This window comes from Mustela nivalis, assembly GCF_964662115.1.
Source record: "Mustela nivalis genome assembly, chromosome: 6".
In the NCBI taxonomy this organism is placed as follows: Eukaryota; Metazoa; Chordata; class Mammalia; order Carnivora; family Mustelidae; genus Mustela; species Mustela nivalis.
The window spans coordinates 98,680,584-98,703,865 of NC_139025.1; the positions used below are offsets into that span (position 1 = coordinate 98,680,584).

At 52.8% G+C, this 23,282-nt stretch overlaps 1 protein-coding gene across 2 annotated transcripts in view; it reads right to left on the reverse strand.

The window, feature by feature from the left end:
- Positions 1 to 9,867, reverse strand: part of CORO2B (coronin 2B) — a 128,584-nt gene extending 118,717 nt beyond the window's left edge. The window contains exon 1 of one of the 2 annotated variants that reach the window (XM_082736975.1): positions 9,721 to 9,867. Coding sequence is in view for 1 of the 2 variants with exons in the window: in XM_082736974.1 (XP_082593100.1) it covers positions 8,590 to 8,604 (15 nt within the window). In the remaining variant the exon portion in view is untranslated. Of the gene's footprint in view, positions 1 to 8,589; positions 9,287 to 9,720 lie in introns of those variants that run through there. The other variant, XM_082736974.1, reaches the window with a different exon arrangement.
- Between the last annotated feature and the right edge of the window lie 13,415 nt (positions 9,868 to 23,282).

A 23,282-nucleotide genomic window follows, 5' to 3' on the forward strand; every position in this document is an offset into this window, starting at 1 on the left:
TGACCGAATACAAACAGACAGAGGCTGTTTGGGAGAGATGACCTGGTCTCTTCTGCGGACACAGTGTGAAAGAGGGCTGCTGGCATGACCACAGCAGGGGGGAAGCTCTTGGACAGACTGCCTAACTCCCAAGGCCAAGGGACACTGGTGGTGGGAGGGGGCAGGAGGGGTGTGAGATCCCTAGAGATCCCAGTGCCCTAGTGAGGCGGAGCACTAACTCCCTTTTCACAGGTGAGAAAACAGGCTCAGAGACATTGAGGGGACTAGCCCAATGTCATGCAGGGAGGAGCAGAGGTTAAGAGCAAAGCCTGAGTCTTTTTGCCTCCAGATATCACCCCCCCCCCCGGCTCTGGCCACAGGTCTCAGGGTCATTCCTACCAGCCTGACTGAGGGGCAAGAGAGGCCTGAAAGGCAGGCTCAGCCCCTCACCAGCTTTGTGACCTTAGTAAGTGATCTCCCTTCCCTCTCTGGGCCTCTGTTTCTGCACCGAGCAGAGGAGGAGCAGTAAAGGTACATCAAGACTGAATGAGGAAATACGTGTGAAACACTTTTTGTGAGTCTGGTATAGATGCCCTCTAGAAAGGTCAGCTCCTTCCGCTGGCGATCTTTATTTCCCGGCCAGCTTCCTGAAAGCAGGGACCTAACACTTGGTAAAAGGCTAGGATCGGCCTCCTAAGAAACTAGCATTTATGAAGTGGATCTAAATTCAGATTAGGAGTCATACTCGTGTTCCTAGAAAGTGTGGAGTGCCACAGAGGCAGAGGACTGGACCAGATGACCCCAGACAGCTCTGGAGTTGAACCCTGAGCACGGGGCTCCTTCCGAGGGCTGGGTGTGAACAGCCACCATTCCCCCCCCCCCCCCCCCCCCGCTCTGAGAGAGCCTCCCCACATCCCTCTGTCTGGGCAGCTGGATCCTGCATGGGTGTTCTCCTCGGTCTCACACGCAGGCCAGTAAGTTCACTCTATATATCCCTATAGTTTTATTTTGTTTTAAAGTTTTATTTACTTATTTGACAGAAAGATAATACAAACAGAAGAAGCAGCAGAGAGAGAGAGAGAGAGAGAAGCAGGCTCCCCACTGAGCAGGGAGCCCCCAACTTGGGCTCTATCCCAGGACCCTGGATCCATGACCTGAGCCGAAGACCGATGCTTAACGACCCAGGTGCCCTACAATTTTATTTTAAAGACTGAGGCCCGCTCCTGATAATCGGAAGGACTACAGATGGTTTTAACGGGGCCCGGTAAAAATAGAAGGTAGAAATTTCCCTGCCAGAGCAAAGTTTCCCTTTGGAAAAATAAATGACCCTTGCCCTGCCAGCCAAGAAGGGTCCTGTCCTCCCAAAAACACAGCCCAGGGAGGCTCTGTGAGGGAAAACAGAACATCATACCTTATACCCCACTGGCCCAGGTCGAGTCTAAGAAATGGCCCACGGAAAAGCCATCCTCCTGGCCCACAGAAGAGCCATCCTCCTGTGATCAGGAAGCCGCAGAGAGGAGGAGGAGGAGAGTGCCAGACGCAGGAAGCCTGGGTTTGGACCAGCCTCTAATCTGCCTGCTGGGCAACTTTTTGCAGCTTACTCGGCCTCTCTGTGCCTGCTTCCTCATTCTTGAAGTGGGGGAGGACCGTAAAGTCACTCAGTGCATACAATGACCTAATACACGTGCGTGAGAGCTCTCAGACACCTGCGTGCAGGGGGCCGTCTTGCTGAACGTCTGACTCCGGGCCTCTGCCTGAGCTGTTCCCTCTGCCTCCTACCCTCTACTCAGCTCCTCTCCTTCTACCTGCTACCTTCTGTACCCATCCTTTGTGAATCAGCTGAAAAGTCCCCTCCACACCCCCTCTGACTAGGTCAGGCCCTCTGCTGTGATTCCCAGAGTTCCTCGGTACTTCTCATTTCATGAGCCCCAGGACGCTCATTATAAGCATTTGTTTAATTTTCTGTCTTCCCGACGTGAATAGCGAACACTCAGGCATGTGGTAAGTGCTTCACACGATCAGCTCGTTTAATCTTTATAATAATCCTTTTAAGTGCTACTATTATCAATCCCAATTAATGGACGGGGAAAGCGATGTTCAGAGAGGTTAGGCAACTTGCCCAAGAGCAAACAGCAAGTCAATGATACAGTGCCATCTGTCTGGCTCTAAGCTGGCATTCTTAAGCCAGCAGCACCCGCCCTGGTCATCAGGGGCCATCCCAAGAGGGCCGCCCACCCCAGGCTGAGAGGGGATTTGCGCATTCAAGTGGGAAAAGCTGCAAGCCTGGACCACAGACCCGGGTTCCCTACGCAAATTGTGGAAATGGAGGTGTCGTAACCGTTCACCCTCTAGGGCTGGTCGCCCTACCTTAGAGGCCCTGTCTGACCTCAGACACGGAGTGCAGGGTGCCCTCCTCCTCACTCACTCAGCTTACATTCTTTTCCCAAAGGATTTACAGGGCTCCCAGTTACAGCGGGAGCCTAAGCAGAACACAGCCATGGGTGTCCCCTGAGGCAAGCAGCCTTTGCCAAGCACCCCTTGGTGCCGGGACCCCAGACCCACAGACAAGAGCCCTCTGCCTTGGGGGGTAGGGGGCGGAAGAGAGTCCTGGAAATGAGATGCCCCTGTGCTCTGGGGTCTGACGGCTGGGGGACCGGTCCCCACCTACTCCCCCAACCACTAAACCTGTGCCCCAGAGCAGGTCACTCACCCTCCCCGCGCCTCTGGAAAATGGGAGTGTCTGCTAACAAAACCAAGCTCCAAGAGCCCATGCGACTGTGTGTGCCCAATGGCGGCTTCATAACTTATTCTTGAGAGCCCAGTGATTAATGTCCACGGGCTGTGGACCATTAGCGATTGGATTGAGAAGGTTCTGGCTCCATGTCAGAAGATCTGGGTGTGCAACCCGGCTCTGACCCATATTAGCTCTGGGATTAGGGTGTGGCCATGTTTTCACCGGGAGACTCTGTTTATTCATCTGTAAGTAGGGGGCTCCCTCCCTGCCCTGGGACCCTCCAAGGGATTTGTGTTTGTTTTCTGTAGAAGGGACTGTCCTGACCAGAGCTGGGTGCCTCCTCCTTGCTGTGTTAATTAATTGGAAGGGGGGTGCCAGCCAGAAACCAATTAGGAGGTCCCTCTAGGGGCCTCTTGGGGGAGGGGAGGCAGTGGGCAAGGAGGGGCGGGTGGCAGCTCCTCCCTCATTGTCGCAACCTCCCCTCCCCCTCCCACCCTCCCAGGCAGCTGGTCCCACACTCCAGGCCCACAAAGGAGAGGCTCATTCAAAACAGCTTCTTTTCATGCGGAAGCCGCTGGATTTGCATCTGTCCTCGCCCAGTGGGCTCTGCTCCATGCCAGCTGCCCAGCCTGAGCCTGCAGGGTCCACAGGCCAGGAGAGGAAGGGGAACAGAACTAGCTGATCAGAAAAGGGACGGAGAGGGGGGCTGGGCGCAGAGGGAATTTGCACATTCTCTCATCTCCTGGACACCAGACAAATTCTGTGGCTAGCGTATCCAGATCAGAATCAGCCCCGGTGCCAGGAGCCGGCGGTGGCTGAGGCCATGTCTGCTCCAGGCTGGCCAACCCGGGAGAGAAATGGAAAAACTCACTCCATCTCTGAGCTGCCAGGGATGGATGCTGCCAGGCCGTGGGTCTAGCCAGTGTCCACACTCCCGAACCCGCCAAGCTCAAGTCTGTGCCGATTCCACAGGGCCGGCTCACTGCCGGGCTTTGGGGGGCCCCAGGGCGCCTCACCGTCCTTCCCAGATGCCTCTGCGTGCTGTCATAGGGGCAAAGGTGGCAATGACCCCGGGGCCAGAGAACACAGGGCCTAGGGGCCCAGGTGGGAAGAAAATAACCCTGGGAGCTCTGGAGGGAGAGACAGCGAGGAAGGAGAAAGGCTGAGGTTACTTACAGTATGCAGGAGACAGACATGGCTTGTGCCCGCGGCACCCTGAGATCCTAACTCAATGTTTTGGCACAACTCCTCCCGCATCCATCTCCTCAGAGGTCCTGGACAGCAGGGGCCGTGGCTTCGGTGTCCTGTGACCCTAATGCCTAACACACAGCCTGACCCAGACTAGGAGCTCCCAGGGTGCTGGCCCTAGGAACCAATGAATGCTAGCACATACCTTCTGCATGAGAATGCTGGGTATTTGCAAGAACTGAGGCAAGGGAGGAGGTATGATGGGCACACAGGGCACGGGAGGCAGAACTTTCCGCTTCAGGTTTCTGGGAGCTGGGTCTCTGTGGGGAACGGTGAATATCTCTGCCCTCCAACTGGCTCTGTCACAGGCCTGCTTTCTCCTCTCTTCTCCCAGTAAGAGCCAGACAGGAGACAGGTGCTGGGAAGTGGAATGTCTGGGAGTCCAGGCATCTTCTGGACTGGCCAGACCCTGGTCTGGGAATTGGAAGCAGAAGGCTTCATACTCCTTCCTTCTCCTTTGTCCTGGCCCAGGAGGTCGCAAGGGACCCCAGATGCTTTTTCAAGAGAAGAGGGAGACTCTGACCCGAGAGGTCCAGGCTGGGGTGGTGCAGTGGGGTCACTGGAGTGGGGCCAAACTCCCTGTCCCGGCACGGGCTGCCTGAGGCCCCCCTCGCACGGCAGCCAGGAATCAGGAGCCCTCAGGTTCTGACTCCTCCAGCCAAAAACCCGCTGAGTGACTTTAGGTAACATAGGATTCGTTCCCTGGGTCCCTGTTCTATTATTTGTCAGGGGAGAGATTTGGATGGCTTTGACTCAAACTTCCTATTCTCTGAGGCCGCTCTTCAGGGGTCCTAAGGACACACGACCTGGCCAAACGAAGGTCTGTTAGTAGCTTCCTGGACAAGGCCACACTGTCCTTGGTTCCAGCACATCCAGCAGGGGCCAGGGGCTCCCCTTTGTGAGCTAGGCTGTGCTGGGACAGGGGCAGGAGAGAAAGGGCTGCCGTGCAGAATGAGGGGCCCAGCCATGGTCAAGGATGTCACTTCTGAACCTGGAACTGGCTGCTCAGAGTGGGGGATGCTGGCCTCTAGAATATTCTGTCTGCCCACACTCCTTCTCCTAAGACCTTCTGAGGTGCAGCAGGCATTCCGGCTGCTTGGGGTACTCTGTTCTTGGACTGCCGACCCCCCGAAGGTGGCCTTGGGGACCAGGAAAGCGCTGAGCTCCCAGCATCTCGTGTGACAAGCCACACTCAGGAATGAAGAAGCCCAGTCACCTTCCTTACCTACCAGCCCAGCTCTGACCACAGCCAGACAAAAGCCAGGAAATCACTCCAAAGGACCTCAAGGCAGCAAAAGGCATTTGCAAAGCCCTGCATTACAGAGGCAGACCTTTCTTATAGCCTCCTGACTTGTACTCTATGCACAATTTTAATGTGTTTTTTTCTGTTTTGCTAGCTGATGGGAGTTTAGAAACATATTTAGGGCCAGAGAAGCACAGTCAGGCTGGTACATGACTGACCCGGCATCGAGACAGAAAACCTATAGAGAGCAGGCAGAAAAGGGCAAAGAATAAAATCATCCCATTACTGGGAAAGCAGCCTTCGCTCCCTCCGCGCTCACCTGCCCTCTGGACTGATACGGGACTGAACCTGGGAGGAGATGGGCCCTTAACCTCCTGGGGATGTTTATGGTCTGACAGGCTGCATCCCTTCTTTTTATCTTCCTTCTCCTCATGATTGCATAAAGAACCTAAGACAGCTTATGAGATTCCACACAATAAAATAAGAGTTTAAAACATCATAACCAGGAATCATGCTGTCAGCCTGGAAGGCTCCACTCCAGAGACCTGCACGGCTCTTCATCTCTCATGCCGTCTGGGGCAGGGGTTCCTCCAAGCCCCCCAGACTTCAAGGGCAACATTAGCGGCTGCACCTCAAAAAGGAAGGGGGCCAGGGTGCGCACGAGAGGGGGATGGTAGATGGAAACTGGAGGCCCATCTAGACTCAGGAGGTTCTCCTGAAGATCTAACAGTTTGTCATCGGTTTCCTCTCCTCCACTTTCCAGGCCCTCTGAGCTAAAGAAACCTTCTTCCCAATCCACACCTTACCCCTGGCCCAGAGGACTCCAAGCGGCAGGCAGCCGGGGCTCACCAGAAAGGGGTGACCTTTGCCTTAAGGAACAAGCAGGGCTGGGGTCTCACCCTCCAACCCAGTCCTCCCCTGCCTGTCACTCCAGCTGGTAAGCAGTGATTCCGCCTCTCAGACCCCCTCGAGGGTTCCTCTTCTTATCTGTCTTGTGACTAGACCAACCCCCCAAAAGAGAGAGCTCCCCCTGTCGCCATCAGAGCCCACTTCCTCGCAGAAGATGTGCCAATGCCCAACAGAAGGGATCCAAGACATCCAAGAAACCAACTGCTCACCTCATAGATGGAAAAAACAGAGGCTTAGAGATGGCCGTGACTAGCCCAAGGTCACACAGCCTTTTGGTGGTTGACTGAGGACTAGAGGCCAGGCCTTCAGACTCCTAGAGCACTGTGGTTCTTCTAGAACTCTTGGAGAAGCCTCTTCTGGCAGGCTTTCAGACAACGGGAGGGCTCCTAGGCCCTCTCCTGCTCCTCTTTTACTCTCCTAGGCCTCCCCACGTGAACATTGCTGGTCTGTGAAGGGCTGGCAAGGGGAGAGAAGCTAGGGTTAAGGTGGGGATTTTATCTAATCCTCTGAGCTGGCTTAAACTGACGCCACATTGGTTAGGGCAGGAGAACATCCAGGAGGGTTTGGTGGGGGTTGCGGGGAAAGAGGAGGGCATCAGGGAATAATCACTAGATTCAAGAGGCCAGGCCTGCCACTGAGTTTAGCAGACAAGTACCCACTTTTGTGGGCTCCATGCCTCGGGGGCCTGAGGCTTCGAGTAGTGACCCCCTTTCATGGCATAACCCAGCGTCCATGTACTCAACAGGGCAGAGCAAGACAAAGATCATAGGCTATAGGTTGTGATAGAGCTGACGGCAAACCCCAGCTTTGCTACTTACTTGCTGTGTGAACTTAAGCAAGTCCCTTTTCCTCTCTGAGCCTCAGCCTCTTCCACTCCTAAGGGGGCTGAACACACCTTCCTTGCAGGCCTCCTGGGAAGGAAGGCTGCCTGAGCTCATGTACATAAAGAGACGCAGGGGAGGCAATGAGTCAAATTTCAGTGCTATTATTACAAATCTCATATGCTTTATCTCTCATTCAGGCCCATCCATTACTCTTCTGCCTTGGCCTGTTTGCGTCTTTGACATGAACAACCCTAATGATAATAATCCTTCCCAGGCAAACAGCATTTGCATCATTTCCAAACACGAAGCATCCTACCCACCGTGGTCCACAGCAGCCCTGCCAGGAGTACTCAAAACTGAGGCAGATCCTTAGCCCCCAGGCACATCCCCCCCGCCACCCCCAGCAACGTTTCTAAGTCCCAGTTTGGGCACTGAGCCCAAAGACCCTGGACATACAAGCTGTCTCTGGGCAGGCAGATCTCCTGGAGGCACTGGTAACCCCTGGCTTAGCAGAAGGAGCCAGAAGAACCCTACCCATCACCTCCACAGCTGACCCTCCATCTGATCCACGGCTCTGACCTCCTCTCCACATTGGCCTCCAGCTATCCAGTACTGAAAACCAGGTGGGTAGCTGCTGGAATCTGGCCTTGGGTGCGGGGATTGCCAATCCCAAGGCCAAGGCCAGGCTGTGAGCTCCTTACCTGACAGGGCCCTCTGAAAAGTCTGGGTTTACACCTCTGATCTTATTACTAGTTCTTCAACTGTCTGTCACCACCCCCAGGATCCACAGTTTCATCCTCATATTCCACAAGAGGAAACTGAGGCCCAGAGTAGAAGGGCCCAGCCAAGGTCATCCATGGGGTTTGGGGCAGAGGGGAGAGTGAACTTAGGTCTCCACAGGTCTCCTGATGCTGGGCACTTTCCACAACTATCTTGGTCTGCTTTCCATAATGGGGAGGCCACAAAGTCTCTCCAATAAACCTGGGCCGCTGTAGCAGAGTCAGAACTCTCCTCCAGTATGGGGGCTGTCAGAACACGCATCTCTCCTGTCCCTGTCACATTCCCTCCCCGCATCTTCAAGAGGGTCATCAGGGAACCTGTCCTACCCCTGGTGGCAACTCCTGGGGCTGGAGGAGTGCCTTCTCCACTGAGTAGCTCCGGAGTGGGGCCAGAGTTCGCAGGACCGGCAGCAGCGCCTGGCAGGTGGGGTGGATTTGCCCGTCGGATGGTCTCCCCAGGGCGACAAGCCCATTCCCACACCCACTCCTGCCAGCGTCGCTCCCCGTGGCGCGCTCTAACGGGAGACACCAAGCAGCTGCCCAACACTGCTCTCCAGGGGTTAAAAATGCAGCATCCTAAATAAGGGTTAAAAATGCAGTCGCGGGGCGGGCCGGTGCGGGTGTGTGTGTGGGGGGGGGGGGGGGAATGGTGTCCAAACCACTGCGGCTGCCAAAGCGGCATCCTCCCCCTTCCCTCCGCAGTCCCTGGGGGCCAGAGCGACTGGAGGAACCCGGGGAGCAGAGGAGGCGCGCGCCGCACCTCCCCGGCACCAGTGCCCCCTCCCCACGCCCACACCCCCGCGCCCCCAGCAGCCCAGGCCGGGGGCTGCAGGCGCCGGCGGGTCCCGGGCGCGGCGGGCGAGCGGCGCTTACCTTTGTGACAGTCATGCAGAAACTCCGGGGCGGTGCGGAGGCGCGGGCGCGGCGTGCGGGGGCGGCGGCCCGGGTCCACCGCCGGCCCCAGGCGGCGGCGGGAAGCAGGCGGGCGCGGCGCGGGCAGCTCTGGGCGCGCTCGCCGCTCCCCGCGCCCCGCGGGCAGTTCGCAGGAGCCTGGGGCCGCGCTCCGGGCGGGCAGCGCGCAGGGACCGCTCGTCGGCGCTCACCCGCCGCTCGCCGCTGATGTCAGCCCCGAATGTGCATTTATAATAGATGAGCCTCCTTCGCCGCAGGAAGGCGAGGCAGGAAGAAAGGGAGAGGGGGAGAGGGCCCAGGCTGGGGGGCGGGGGGAGGAAGAGGGGCCGGGAACTCGCTACAAAGGAGGCGGGGGGGAGGAGGAGGAGGAGGAGGAAGCGCACGCCCGCTCGCTGCCCTGCCCTGCGCCTGGGGCTTGCTAGCCCGCCGCCGGGCACCGCCGCTCCCCTGGCTCCGGCCAGGCGCCCAGGCCCGAGGCCTTAACCCCTTCGCGCCCGCGGACGCCACGCGTCCGGGCGAGGCCAGGTCCTGGCACCTGCTGGCTGCGGGCGCGCACGGCCACCCCCGCGCTTGGGGGTCCCCGTTGGCCCGGGGACGCTGCTGAAGTCACACGCTAGACGGCCGAGACGCCGCGTGGGCCGGGAAGCCCGCCAGGCTCGCCCCCTGGAGGTTGGCGACGTCGGTCCCGGGCCTAGAGTGCCGCGCAGCAGCGGAGAGGGGCGTGGCGGCCGCAGGCCCTGCCTCGCCCGACCCCCGCACGGGGTCGCGGGACTGGCGGTCTTTTGAATCTAATTCCCCGCAGCGATTGGCTGGCCCAGCGGGCAGTGTAGCCAGTTTCACAGAGAAGGAAACTGAGGACCAGACTGGGAAGTGACTTAGACAAGGGCAAACAGCCATCCTTGGCTCCAGGCGGTCGTCCTGGCGCCCGCTCTTTCCACGTCTCCACAAGCTCTCTACGGAACCCCTTGTTTAAAAAGCTAGACTCCTCTAGAGATCGGACCGTCCCTGTCCTAGGAGTGTCTACACTGCGCTTGGGTGCAGCGCTACTCTGGCGGAGCACAGACGCGACCTGTGTGGTGCATGAATCCTGACCTGGGTCACGCCACATCCAGCCGCTGACGGACTTGAGGGACAACCACCTGAAGGTAACCGGGCAAGTCTCCTCCTTCCCGAGCACCTGAGCAGAACCGGTTTCGGCAGATACTGAACCTCTGAAACTCAAAAGAGGAGGAGTTAGTGGAGACGGAGGCGGAGGAATCTTCGCGCCCCACTGCCTGCCTTAAGCCCGGAAGTGCTGGCTTCCTGCTCCACCGCGACTGCAAAGCAATTAACTAGACCAAGTGGATCTGGTGGTGTCTGGGCACCTGCGCTGCGGAAGGTGCTGGAGAAAGAGGGGAGACCAGTTGCCTGCCTTCAAGGAGCCGGCTGAGTAGACGACAACAGTAGTCATCAGGATGGGCCTGCTATATTTTTATTTTAATTTCTTTTCCTGTAACCCTACCTGCAAGAGTATGAGGAAGGAATTACCATCTTCATTTTGCTGATGAGTGAACACACTCAGAGAGGGGAGGGGACCTGCCCAAGATCACACACTGACAGCCAGGACTTGAACAGAAGTCTTTCTAATAGAGATCTTTTATTTGATTATTTTATTTTATTTTATTTTACAGAGAAAGACATACAGAGAGGGAACACAAACAGGGGGAATGGGAGAGATAGAAGCAGGCTTCCCGCCCAGCAAGGAGCTCCATGTGGGGCTCGATCCCAGGACCCTGGGGCCAGGACCTGAACCAAAGGTAGACACTTCAGGTCTGAGCCACCCAGGTGCCCCAAAAGTCTTTTTAAATGGTGCCTAGCATTCCCAGCATTGCACCGTGGCTCTGCAGGTTCCACAGTGCACACTCACACTTGCTGCCCTATGTGATCTTCACACTTGTCCTGGGAGGTAGATGGACAGCTACTGGCCCCACTTCAATGTGTTTGAATGACTTGCTAATTCTCTTGGGGAGCAAATGTTGCTGCATTTCCTCTGTGCACACCCTTCCTGTTCCCATGTTGGACCACATGCTTTTGACCACAGTGCTCCCCTGCCAAGAACACCCTCCTGATTTTTATGCACTAATTCAACATACCCCATATCTTGTGGCCCTACCTCTTTGGTGCACCCAGACTCCAGCCCCCACGCTCATTTGGGTCTGAGTGCCTGATGTTTTCATGAGCTTCCTGAGGTGAGTTAACAAGTGTCCTGAGCACAAGGCCATGGCTTCTCTTGCTGTGTGCCCCTGGGCAAACAGTAGGTTCTCAGTGAATATTTAACACTTTTAACAATGAATCAAGGGAAATAAACCTTTGACACACAGCAGAGACAATTTAAATTAGACCCACAAAAGCATTTTCCTAGGCGAGCTGTCCTGCATCAGAAGTGGGTCACATTCCCTGTCTGGATTGTCTTGGTAAGATCAGCCTTCAAGACCGGAGGCTAGACCTTCAGACCTTTCCAGGGCCCCTCCAACCATTCTTGGAAGACACTGAAGGACAACTCAAAATCACCGGTCACCCTTCCCCCATGGCTGTGACTTGTCCATTTTATCCCTTACGGATATTTCAGATCCCAGATTGTTAGCCTCAGCTAGCCAGCATGCCTCTTGGCACTTTCCCCACCATCCGCCGGCATTGTGGGCTCTGGGAATGAGACAAATACTTAATATCAGCTTGAGCCAAATGTAATTAGGAACATCAATCTTCTGCCCACAACCCACGTGACATGCTCCAAAGGCAGACAGAAAATGTTCCCGATCCCTCACAGGCTGGTGGCTCACCCCTCTGTCTCATCTCCCCCTCGGGATGGAGGTCTGGGAGAGAGCAAAGAGCCTCTCAAAGAACTCTGCCTCCCCTTGTCAAATCCGAAGAAGATGCTCAGAAATGCCTCTTCTGTGATGCAGTTGTCTATACCACAACACCTCCTGCCCTGAGTTCCAGCAACACGGCCCATCTCACTTCACATTCTTCCCAAAGCACAGCCTGAGAAAAGAAGCTGTCTCCACTATTACTGCCCTCACAGCATTTTCTTTTGCTTGGGCCACACCAACTGGTCCTCCTGCCTCCTATCTTATGCCCACCCATCCATTCTCTACCCAGCAGCTCATGCACTCCTGAGTAAACACGCACAGATCTGCCTCCATGAAACTGATCAGGGGCTCCCTGATGCCTTCAGGATGAAGCCTAACCAGGATCCTCCAAGACCCACTCCAGTCTCTTTCATCTTCAGGCTTCTTGTCTCATCATACTCTTACCCATATCTTCCCCCTCAGTACCTGTCAGAGTCTTCCTCATTCTTTCCTCAGATGTTGCCTCCTCCAGGAGGCCTTCCTGGATTATGACAAGGATGGCATAGTGGCCCAGCCTCTGTGCTACTTTCCACACTCCCCGAGTCTCTTTCTGTGCCTGCGCATTGTTTTGACATTTCCTGTTTGTGCGTGTGGCATCCTGCAGTAGGACAAGCTGCTTGAAGACAAGAACTACTCCTTTTCTTGGCAATTCCAGCACGCAGCCATTCTAGAGCGTTCTTTCATCCCCTTCCCTCTATACAATTCTCATGGTTTATATTTCCCCCTTCCTGGCTCTTTGTTTTTTTCCCAGTCTCACTCCTTGGCTACATGTCTTAGTCCCTGGGTTCTCTCCAGCCCCTGTCTCTGTCGCCCCCACCTCTCCAAGCTTCAAATCTGCAAGTCTGTGTCCTGTATGCATGCTGTGCCTATGTGGGATGTACGGAAATGGATGAAGAAGGGAGGAGCTGCGTAAGTGAGGGAAGCTCCGTGAGGGAAGCCAGGGGTCAGCTGCCCCTGTTCTTGTCTGCTCTCCCAGCTCTCTCTGGGGCCATGGTGGCAAACAGGCATGTTCAGCCACTGGCAAGGAAGATGGCAGACACCGCAGATGCAGCCCAGAGATAGATGTGCTCCAGAAACTCTGCCCACTCTTATACGGTACAAGGCTTCAGTGCTGTGGTCTGGAACCCTAATGCCTGGGCTCAAATCCTGGCTCTCCCGCACTATCTGTGGGATCAGGACAGGTGTTTGATCTCCTCTTCGCCAGTGGCGGTAATACCACTGGCCCAGAGAGCTGTTATGGGATCTCAGTGAGAGAGCACTGGGGGCCGTGTATCTGCCCGAGTAGCCTGTGGATTCAGACTCCTCCAGGGTACAGGAAAGGGAATCAGAGGCCTGAGTTCTAGTTCAAGCTGTACCATCTGTGAGCATGTGGTTTACCAAAGCCCCCTAGCCTTGCCAGGCCATGGTTTGCTCCTTTATAGAATGAGATGACAGAAACTCATCGTCTCTAGTAGTATCAATTGGCAAACGTGTATTAAAGATAAAAAATGTTTGAAAGAAAAAATGAAAGGGGAAGAAAAGCCAGCCATGCCACCAACTACCAACAGAGGGCATGAGCGGTCCCTGGTATCTGGCCACCTGGGACCTAGGAACCAGACACCCAGCTTGGAGCTCCTTTTGCATCTCAACTTCGGGAACACCTCCACCTGTGCCTCTCAAAGCCTGGGTCCCAGAGCAGCAGCAGGTGGCTCTGGGAACTTGTTCTAAACGAAGATTCTTGGGCCCCACACCAGGCTTACTGGCACTGGAACTCTGAAAGTGGGTCCAGCGCTGTGTTTAAGTAAGTCCTCCTGGGATTCTGAAGAGCACTGATTTTCAGCATACAGTACGGCAGGCATCCTGTGGGCCAGTGGCTGGAAGGTGCTTCGCAAACCACACAGAACCAGGAGGAAGGAAGGGGCTGTTTCGCCTCCCGTCTTTCAGGCAACAACCTGGAACTTTAACCTGTACTTCAAAATCCGGAGCTAGAGGCTTTTAAGATCTTTCCACCAAAGATGAGGAGGTTATAGGCATGGCAGAACCAGAGAAGGGCCCTGGCTCTGGGTGTTCACACTTTGGCTTGAAATCATGTACAGCCTCAGGAGCTGCAGGTACTACCAGGGTTAGCCCCCCTCGGCCCTTCCAGGATGATCCTGAAGATGCCCCCAGGAGTGGGAAGTGCCTGGGTATCCTGATTGCCTTGTGGGAGAGAAGGCCCTCAAGGCTCAGAGACTTGGAGAAGGGTCTCAGAGATATGCTTATGGGGTGACTACCCTTCCCAGATGCCCTCAGCCAGACCAGTCCCTGACAGTCCCATGCCCCCGCAGATCCCTCTCCCTCTGTGTCTCCAGGGACAGACTCCTTCAGGAGGAGTCTGGGGCTCCTTTAATAGCATGAGAAGATCCTGGATCCTCCACTGCCACCCCAGGAATGCTCCGTGCCATCCTCCTCCAGCCTGGCTCAGCAGAAAGTCCTTCCATTCTGACAATCCCCCTCCCCAACACCCAGACACTCTGTCCTCTCCCTCCACTGAGCCCCTAGCACTTACCAGCTTGTCCCTGTTAAATACCCCGAGGTGTCACTGTTGCATTTTAATCCCCCGTCACTTGTAAAGAGCGGGCTTTAGACCAGATGGTTCCCGAGGTCTCCCCCTGCTGTAAGACATTCTGACTCCGGTCCACAAGAATCAGGCTTATCTCCCCCTTGTTAGGACTGCTCTTAGTGTGGGCAGGGCCTTATGGAAATCTGTGTGTGTGTGTGGCGGGGGATCCATGTCTATATAAACAATTTGATTTTTAAATGTACTACAAAATTCTTGGCCCATATGTGGTGTTGTGATTTATCAATAAAAATTTATAATAATGTGTAGAGAAAGGAAACTAACTAACTTGTTTATTGTCCAAACAGAGCATATGAAGATTCTTTGTAGAATCCAGGAAACATCTTTTTCTTTTTTTAGTTGTTTTTTTTTTTTCTTGTTTTTGTTTTAATTTGAGAGAGAGCAGGAGTAGGGGAAGGGCAGAGGCAGAGGGACAAGGAGACTTCCCACTGAGCCTTAAGCCCAATCTGGGACTCAGTCCCAGGACCCTGAGATAATGACCTGAGCTGAAGGCAGATACTTGATCAACTGAGCCACCTAGGCACCCCAAGAACCATCTTTTCTTATTCAACCATCTCTCTATATTCTTTATTGTCAAATATGTCATTCCTGGTTAATTCCTCATCTTCCACCAGGAGAAAAAGGCTAGAACACTGCTATCATTCACAATTTCGTGCTTCTTAGGAACCTATTTGTAGCCAAATAGTACGGGTCCCCTTGCCTCTGCTGGTCCCTGCTACTGTCTCTTTCATGCCAGTTACATCATTACTGATGACGCTGTACCATCCACTGTGACATCTAGAAATCCTGGCTTCCAGTGAATTCTTCAAAGGGTCTTCATCTGCTTCATCGGTGATGCCCCTTCATGCGAGTCTTACCCGATGTGTGGGAGAAGGTTCACTTGCTTTCTGGATGTAAATTGAGCGTTCAGTATGCCAGGGTGTAAATGACCAATGTTTTAAGCCATAGAAGCCTGCAGTGGGGTGGAGAACTGTCCCGGGGGCTCAGGAAGGTCAGTACTAGAGTGAAGGATGCTTGCTGCCACCCCTGCCACTGTGGGCTATTGGCCAGAGGTGACACTGTGGTCAGATCATAGATGAGGGGAAGACCCAGCCCAGACTTACGCACAGGGTCAGTGGTAGACCGATGGTAGCCCAGAGGCCTGAACTTGTCTTGAGTCTGACATGGGAATCACTCCTAATCAGCATGTCAGCCCCATTTCAGGGGCCTCCATCCTACAAAAGCCTGAGTACCAGCCACACGGTGGGAACTACCTACCCATCAGACCACCCTCTTGGAAGGGAGGCCTGATTTCAGAGCTCTAGGACAACTCCCCAAGTGTGAGTCCCAGAGCTCTTGGTGGGGGGGTCATCAAGCCAACCCCACGCCTGGGGTAAATGTCAGAGGGTATCCTGACAAGAGAAATGGGGCACCAAGCCCCAGGCAGGGTCCAGGCCAGGCTCCCCGGCATCTTGCATTGGTGGCAGTGTAGGCCCTGACTGGTTCTCCCCCTTCCCCCACCCTCACTGGGCTAGGCTTCTCTCCAAGACAGTGGCACCTGCTTTCAGAGAGACCAGTGAAGCTAACTTGGTTGGAGGGAAGAGTGCTGGGCTGTGGGTCTGGGGACCTGAGCCTCGTTGCTTACAGCAGCCCCGTGTGTTTGCATAACAGGTCACCCCCATGGTCAGCCCCGGGAGTGCTTCTTACAGAGGGGGGCTGGTGTCTGCCTCTTGGTCTCCTTGTGGTCCAGGCTCGTTTCCCCCAAATCTTACCTCTTTACCGGTTATGTCTCCATTCCATGACTGCTTCTCCCATCAGGAAAATGGTATTAATTTGACAATTCATTTGGCAAATATTTAACGGGAACCTACTCTGTACCATCTGCGGTGCGGGGGGCTGAGGACGGGGGTGGGACCAAAGCCAAGGTCCCTGCCCCCCATAAACTTGTGTTCTGTGAGTGTGGGGCCAGGGATAGAGACAATGAGCAAATGCCCCAGTAAGTACATGGCTGGGGCTGAAGGGTGTGATGCAAGGTAAGGAGGAAGGGGTCGGGGAGACCTAAGGAACACAGCAACACTCGGGCAGAACCTTGAGGGACCGGGATAGGTGCGCTGCATGCGTCTGGGCACTGGAAGCCCAGGCAGAGGGGAGAGTGAGGCTGCCTTTCCTGGTGTGGTGGTCCACAGGGCTGGATGGAAGGAGAGAGGATACTGCACTGGTGTGGAGCCGATCCTCTAGGAGAGGACGCAGAAGCCAGTGCCAACGTTCTTGGACAATTCTTTAGAGAGATGTCTATCTATCCCTGCCATCAGATCTCTATCCCCAAACTCTTACGCACCCTGGGGCATGGTTGCTGCTGCTGCTGCTTCCTCTTCTCCTCCTCCTCCTCCTTCTTCTCCTTCTTCTTCTTTTTAAGAGTTTATTTATTTGAAAGAGAGAGAAAGAGAGCACAAGCAGGGGGAGCAGTAGAGGGAGAGAGACAAGCAGACTCCCCACTGAGCTCAAGTTCCGCATGGGGTTCTATCCCAGGACCCTGACATCATGACCTGAGCCAAAGTCAGACACTTAATCGACTGAGCCACCTAAGTGTGGGCATGGATATTTATTTATTTATTTATTTATTTGAAAGTGGGTGTGGGGGGAGGGGCAAAGGGAGAGAGAGAGAATCCCAAGCAGGCTCCATGACCAGCGCAGACATGGGGCTCGATCTCATGACTCTGAGATAATGACTCAAACTGAAAGCAAGAGTTGGACACTCTGTGGACTGATCGCCTTCTTCCCCTACCCAGGCCATGGCTTATAGGTGCCCACAGCCAGGGGCACCACCCATTACTTCTTCCTCTTCCTCCAGACTTCCTTCCAAAAGGACAGAATCCTGCCAGGGGACCTCTGCAGGCAGGAAGATTCATGTTTTCTGCCATCGTCAGACATGGGGACCCAAGATCAAAAATCTGAAGGTGACCAGTCCCAGGAGCCTTCTCTGGGCTGGTGTCTCAATCTGTCTTTACTGTGATCCTAGAGGGGTTTATGTCCGTTTTGCAGATGAAGAGATAGAGGCTCAGTGAGTTGGAGCCCAAGGTTGTTGGAAGAGGCAGTGATGGAGACAATAGTCACCCGTGGGTCAGCCTGCATCCAAGCTGGGCTCTTTCTGCTGTACCACTTGGATCTCTGCCCTTTTGGACAGTTCCTTCCCTATGCTCTCCGCTGCTTAGGTGGACTGGCTCGGCTTCCATGGTCTCCACCGAACCCCAGGGGATACTGAAAGGAGAGCACGGAAGCCCCCCTACTTTCCTATTTGGGGTTTCCTGGCTCTCAAACCAGACCATCTTTGTGGTCGCTTGGCTTGTTCCTGGTTGTCTTAGTCCCTGGACCTCCTCATCGTGAGGACACCGGCTTATGAGTCACCACCCAGAAGTTTCTTCCAATGTCGGACAATTTCATGATCAAGACCCTCAGTAGCCTCCAACTCATTCTATAAGGCCGGGGTTACCCTGACACCAAATCCAGACAAAGACATCACAAGAAAAGAAGACCCTAGAACAATATCCCTTATGAATATAGATGGTGTAAGGTCTGAGTCATTGTTGTGTTACCTGCAGGCACTTAACACATGCAGAGACCTCTCTGATCCTGCCAACAACCCCAGGGAGTGGCCACCATTTTTCAGGTGGGGAAATGAAATCTTAGAGGGAAGGTAATTGGACACAGCCGCACAGCGCGTGAATGGCACCGACTCTGTCCAACTATCAGCAAGCTGGCTCTTCCGACAGCATCACCTAGCCATCCGCAGAGGGGAAGAGAAACAGCCACCCCACAGGTTTGCCCTTTGTTCCAGAATCCCTTCTGCAGGGATGCTTGCTCAGGTGACTCATCAGAGAAGCTTCTCCCTGCAGGTGAGTTGCTCCCTGCAGCCTGCTGGGCAGGGCACAGGGCCCGTTGGAAAATGACTCCCCAGCCTACGCGCTGCGAGAGCTAGGTGCGCAGGGAGAAAGTGGAGTGGGAGGACGATCTGTCACTGCCCGGACGAAGCCTTTGCCTCTCTGTGCCTCGGTCCCCCCGCCTGCAAAATGGAGGGAAAGCTCCCAAACATGAACAACAGCAAACACTGGTGAGAATGTAGAGCGACAGGGACTCTCGTTCGTTGCTGGTGGGTACACAAGAGACACAGCCACTTCAGAGGACAGTTTGGCGGTTTCTTACAGAACTAAACATACTCATACCATACAATCTAGCACTGCTACTCCTTGGCGTTTACCCAAAATAGTTGAAAACTGACATCTATGCTAGGCATCTGGGTGGCTCAGTTGGTTAAGAATGTGCCTGCGGCTCAGGTCATGATCCCAGGGTCCTGGGATCAAGTCCTGCATCAGTCTCTCTGCTCAGCAGGAAGCCTGCTTCTCCCTCTCTCTCTGCCCTTCTCCCACAACTCCCACTGCTCGTGCTCTCTTTCTTTGTATGAAATAAATAAATAAAATATTTTTAAAAACCCTAACATCTACACAAAATCTACACATGGGGTTTATAGCAGTAAGCAGCCTTATTCATAACTGCCCAAACTTGGAAGCAACAATGACCTCCAGCAGGTGAATGGATAAACAATGGAATAGTATTCAGCACTAAAAAGAAATGAGCTACTGAGCCATGAAAAGGCATAGAGGAAGCTTAAATGCATATTACTGAGTGAAAGAAGCCGATCTGAGAAGGTTACGCACTGTATGATTCCAACTACAGGACCTTCTGAAAAAGGCAAAACTATGGAGACAGTAACAAGAGCAGAGGTTGCCAGGGGCTAAGGGAGAGAAGGGATGAGTAGGCAGAATTCAGAGGATTTCAGAGCAGTGAGACCATTCTGTATGCTCCTGCAAATGGTGGACACATGACATTACACATTTGTGGAAACCCACAGAATGGACGACACCAACCAGGAACCCTGATGTAACTTACAGACTTCGGGTGATAATGTCATGTCAGTGCCGGTTTGTGAATTATAACAAATGTCCCACTTGGTGCGTATTGGAACTTGAGACGGAGGCTATGTCTGTGAAGGAGAGGGATATGCAGGAATTCTGTATTTTCTTTCCTTTTTTTTTTTTTAAAGATTCTACTTATTTGTTTGACACAGAGAGATCAGAAGTAGGCAGAGAGGCAGGGAGCCTGCTGAGCAGAGAGCCTGATGCGGGACTCTATCCCAGAACCCCGAGATCATGACCTGAACCAAAGGCAGAGGCTTAACCCACTGAGCCACCCAGGTGCCCCGGGAATTCTGTATTTTCTGCTCTATTTTGCTGTTAACCTAAAACTGCCTTAAAAAATAAAAATCTATTTTTAAAGACAGAGGCAAAATGACCCAGGTCTCAAGCTAGGATACACAAGCTTGTGCCCATGGAGACTGTTTGTAGACAGCAAGTTAGTTTATTGGTATGAAGGACCAGTGATATTATGTTCTTAAATTCCAGCTCGCCAGAGATCAGCACTGGGGTGCACGTCGGTCATTTTGACTTTTTGGGTCCCAATATCCTTCTTTACAAACCAAGAGGAAAACACGTGTTCTTTGTTCCCATCCCCATGACAACCCCTCAGAGAGTGAGTAGTGATAATGATGGGCATAGGCACCTTTATGTCTCGACTCTGTATTAAGCACTCTATACACATGATTTCTTTTAATCCCTACAACCATCCTGATTTTATAGATAAGAAACAGAAACATGGAATTAGGGTAGGAAGGGGAGCAGCAGGTGGGGAACAGGAAATGTGCCCTGGGTCGCCCAGCTGGTCAGTGGCAAAGAAGATTCTGGAAGTCTCAATGTTTGTATTCAGCCTTCTGTTTTACCCCCATGCCCTCCAGGGCCAGCCAGGGGTTGGCCCCATTGCCTGATTGCTGGGGACTGGCTTCATAGTAACAGGGGACGGTCACAGCCAACCTTTCTGCAGGACTTACTGTGACCCGGGACCATCCTTAAGGACGTGACACGCACCGTTTCACTGATTTCTTACCATAATTCCGTGGAATAGCTCCTGTTTTGATGCCCAAGGGAAGGTGAGAAAATTGCAGCATAGACGTCAAAGAGCAGAACATGTCAGGTCCAAGGAGGATCATGGGGGTCAGCTGGTCCGAGTTTTTTATTGGACATTTGGCAAACCCCTCAGGTCCCTGAGCTGCTGCAAGGTCAGTTGAGTCAGGCATGAATGAGCAAGCTAGTGTGTGTGTGTGTGTGTGTGTGTGTGTGTGTTATGCACATTGTGCTGTGCTGTTGCAATCCTTCCTTTTGGGACTCAGCAAATCAAGAGCCACGAGAGGCCAAACCTGGGCCTCAGGAGCTTTGGCTCCTGCCGTGTTCACCCTAGGAGCTTCTGGTGGTACAGGCTCCTTCCCCCATGTGACATCTGTGCCCACAATCCAGGCCAGGAAAGGAAATCCAGGAGCAGTGAGGTCTCATTTGCCCTTTAAACACAGAGGAGGACGGGGAGGAGGGAGGGGTCACCATGCAGGAACAGGGCAGGCGGTAGCCCAGGGAAGCCACATCCCTAGGGCTTGAAGCCAGTCCTGCAGGGTGTTGACTCCCTGCAGGTGTGACCCAAGGCTGGAGGGGAGGGGCCAGTGTCCCTACAGGTATTTCTCCTATTCACAGGTCGGAGACAGGACTTTGAGTGGGAGCCCCTCCACGAGGATGTTTTGTGTGGCGATCAGGAACCTAAGAGAGAATCAGTCTGGTCTGAGTCCAAATCCTGTCTCTGCTATTTGCTGACTGTGTGATCTTGGTTGAATTACCTAGCCTCTCTGGGCGCTAGTTTCTTCCTCTATCAGATGGTAGTGACTGACAGGAGCTACCTACCGAGGCAAAGTCTGTACCTGAGCTGGGACCAGCACTGGACAGAGTAAGGGCTCAGCATATACTAGCTGCTTATCAGCTGTGTACTAGGATTCCTGATAATATCTGCCTTGTCATGAAGATTAAGGGAGAAACATACATGCAAAGTGCTCTGGAAGGATCCGGCACAGAGAAGGCATTGACTATTTTTAATATTAACGCCCTCTTTCCTCCTACCTCTTCTCACATGTGCAGGGCACCTAGGGCAGGGGGGAGGGGCTGCTTGACTTTAGGATGCAAAGTGCAAAGCTAGCAGTGGGTTCTGCTGCCTCCCCACAGTGGTGGAGGAAAGACAGGGCTGCAGGAGGAATTCGTTAGCACCAATTAACACCGTGAGGCTCCCTTCTGCTCTCACCCTGGTCTGCCTCACTGCTGGCTCAGGGCCTAGAACCACATGGCAGAGGAAGCAGCCAGGCTTATGGGTGGGGGGGTGGGGATGGGGGGAGGGGTGAGAGGGATGTTGTGGAACTATCAGCGAAGTCTGGGTATCCCAGCAGGTATTATTCCCAGTTGGGCAGGAAGGTTCCAGAAAAGGGTGTGGCGGGCATGGAATAATGGGCAGGCCTGGTCTTGGGGGCATAGACAAATGCTCTTCCAGGCAGGAATACTTTCTAGGGCATCTGAAACCCAGAGTGGGGGCTGTCCCCTTCCCCTGTAAAATAAATTTAACTGGAGCTATGATCTTGCAATGAAAGAAATAATCAAAATGGCTGGGAAAGAAATATAGACAGCGAAAATGGTTGTGTGTGTGTGTGTGTGTGTGTGTGTAAGGGGGCATACTGTAAGTTAGTGTTTTTTACTTACTTGCAATGAAAAAAAAATCAAACTATAATACACAATTGTGTAGAATAATACACAAACTTTATATATATGAATTCATTATATATGGACTTTATATATATTCATGCCAATAAAAAATTAAAAAATAAAAGTCCTAAAAAGGAAAATAGCAATGCTTAATACTTTTTATTTACCTTAATATGTTTTTGAAAATAGAGGAAAATTTCTCTCTATTAGCCTGTTAGGGTAGCAAATAATCACATGACAGCTCCTGCAAATATGTAAATACGTCCAAGTGAATCTTCCTAAATCATATTCAATCCATGATACCATGATGCCCATCCAAATTTGCTCCTAACTCATGAAAGAACAATTGTTTTTTTAAGGTTTTATTTATTAATTTGACAGACAGAGATCACAAGTAGGCAGAGAGGCAGGCAGAGAGAGGGGGAAGCAGGCTCCCCGCTGAGCAGAGAGCCTGATGCGGGGCTCGATCCCAGGACCCTGAGATCATGACCTGAGCCGAGGGCAGAGGCTTTAACCCACTGAGCCACCCAGGCGCCCCATGAAAGAACAATTATTGATTTTAACCTTGAAAACTTTCCTCCACCTGGAGCAGCAGATTACAAATAAGAAGTCTTGAATAGGAGGATAAATTTGGTCGAGATGGTTTCACAACAGAATCTAGAAATTGCAATGTGTTTGTATCTTTGTTTCTTTAGTATTGATTATAGTGGTTCTCCAATGTTTCCATAGGCAAAAATTTCCAGTAAAATATCTTTGCCAGAAAATTCTCACTTTATTTGGTAAAACCTAAAGTTTTTCTTCTCCAAAAACCGGAGAAAAGGGCAGAGAGAAAGACTATTGACATGATTTTGACCCATTGTTTTCGAATATGACAGTAACTGAGTGACTCATGTTCTGTTTCTTCATTTTTATATCTTTTAAAGATTTTATTTATTTATTTGATGCATAGCGAGAGAGAGAGAGAGAGAGAGAGAGAGAGAGAGAAGCAGGTCTCCCGCTGAGCAGAGAGATGCAGGGCTCCATCCCAGGACCCTGAGACCATGACCTGAGCAGAAGGCAGATGCTTAACGATTAAGCCACCCAGGCACCCCTGTTTCTTCATCTGTAGCCACTGATGATTTTGAATCTACAGAGACACAAACAATGCCTGAAGACTTGAAGGAATTCCCCATGATTAAAGTGTTCTCCAAACAATCCTGTGTAGAAACTTAGTTTAGGTGTGTCAAGGCCCACTGTATGATTGTGAGTTCTCTGAATTGACTCATATGTTGAAATCACTACTTATTAAAGGGTAAGTAAGTAAAAACCACTAACTTATAATAAACCCCTATTCACACACACACACACACACACACACACACACACTAACAATACAGTAGTTATTTAGAGCTTAGACCATCTAACATTCTCAAGCTCTCTTAGAACATCTTTGTTGGGATTGGTATAAGAGTAATGCTGGCCTCCCAGAACGATTTAGGTGCTCCCTCCTCTTCTGTTTTCTGTAAGAATTTA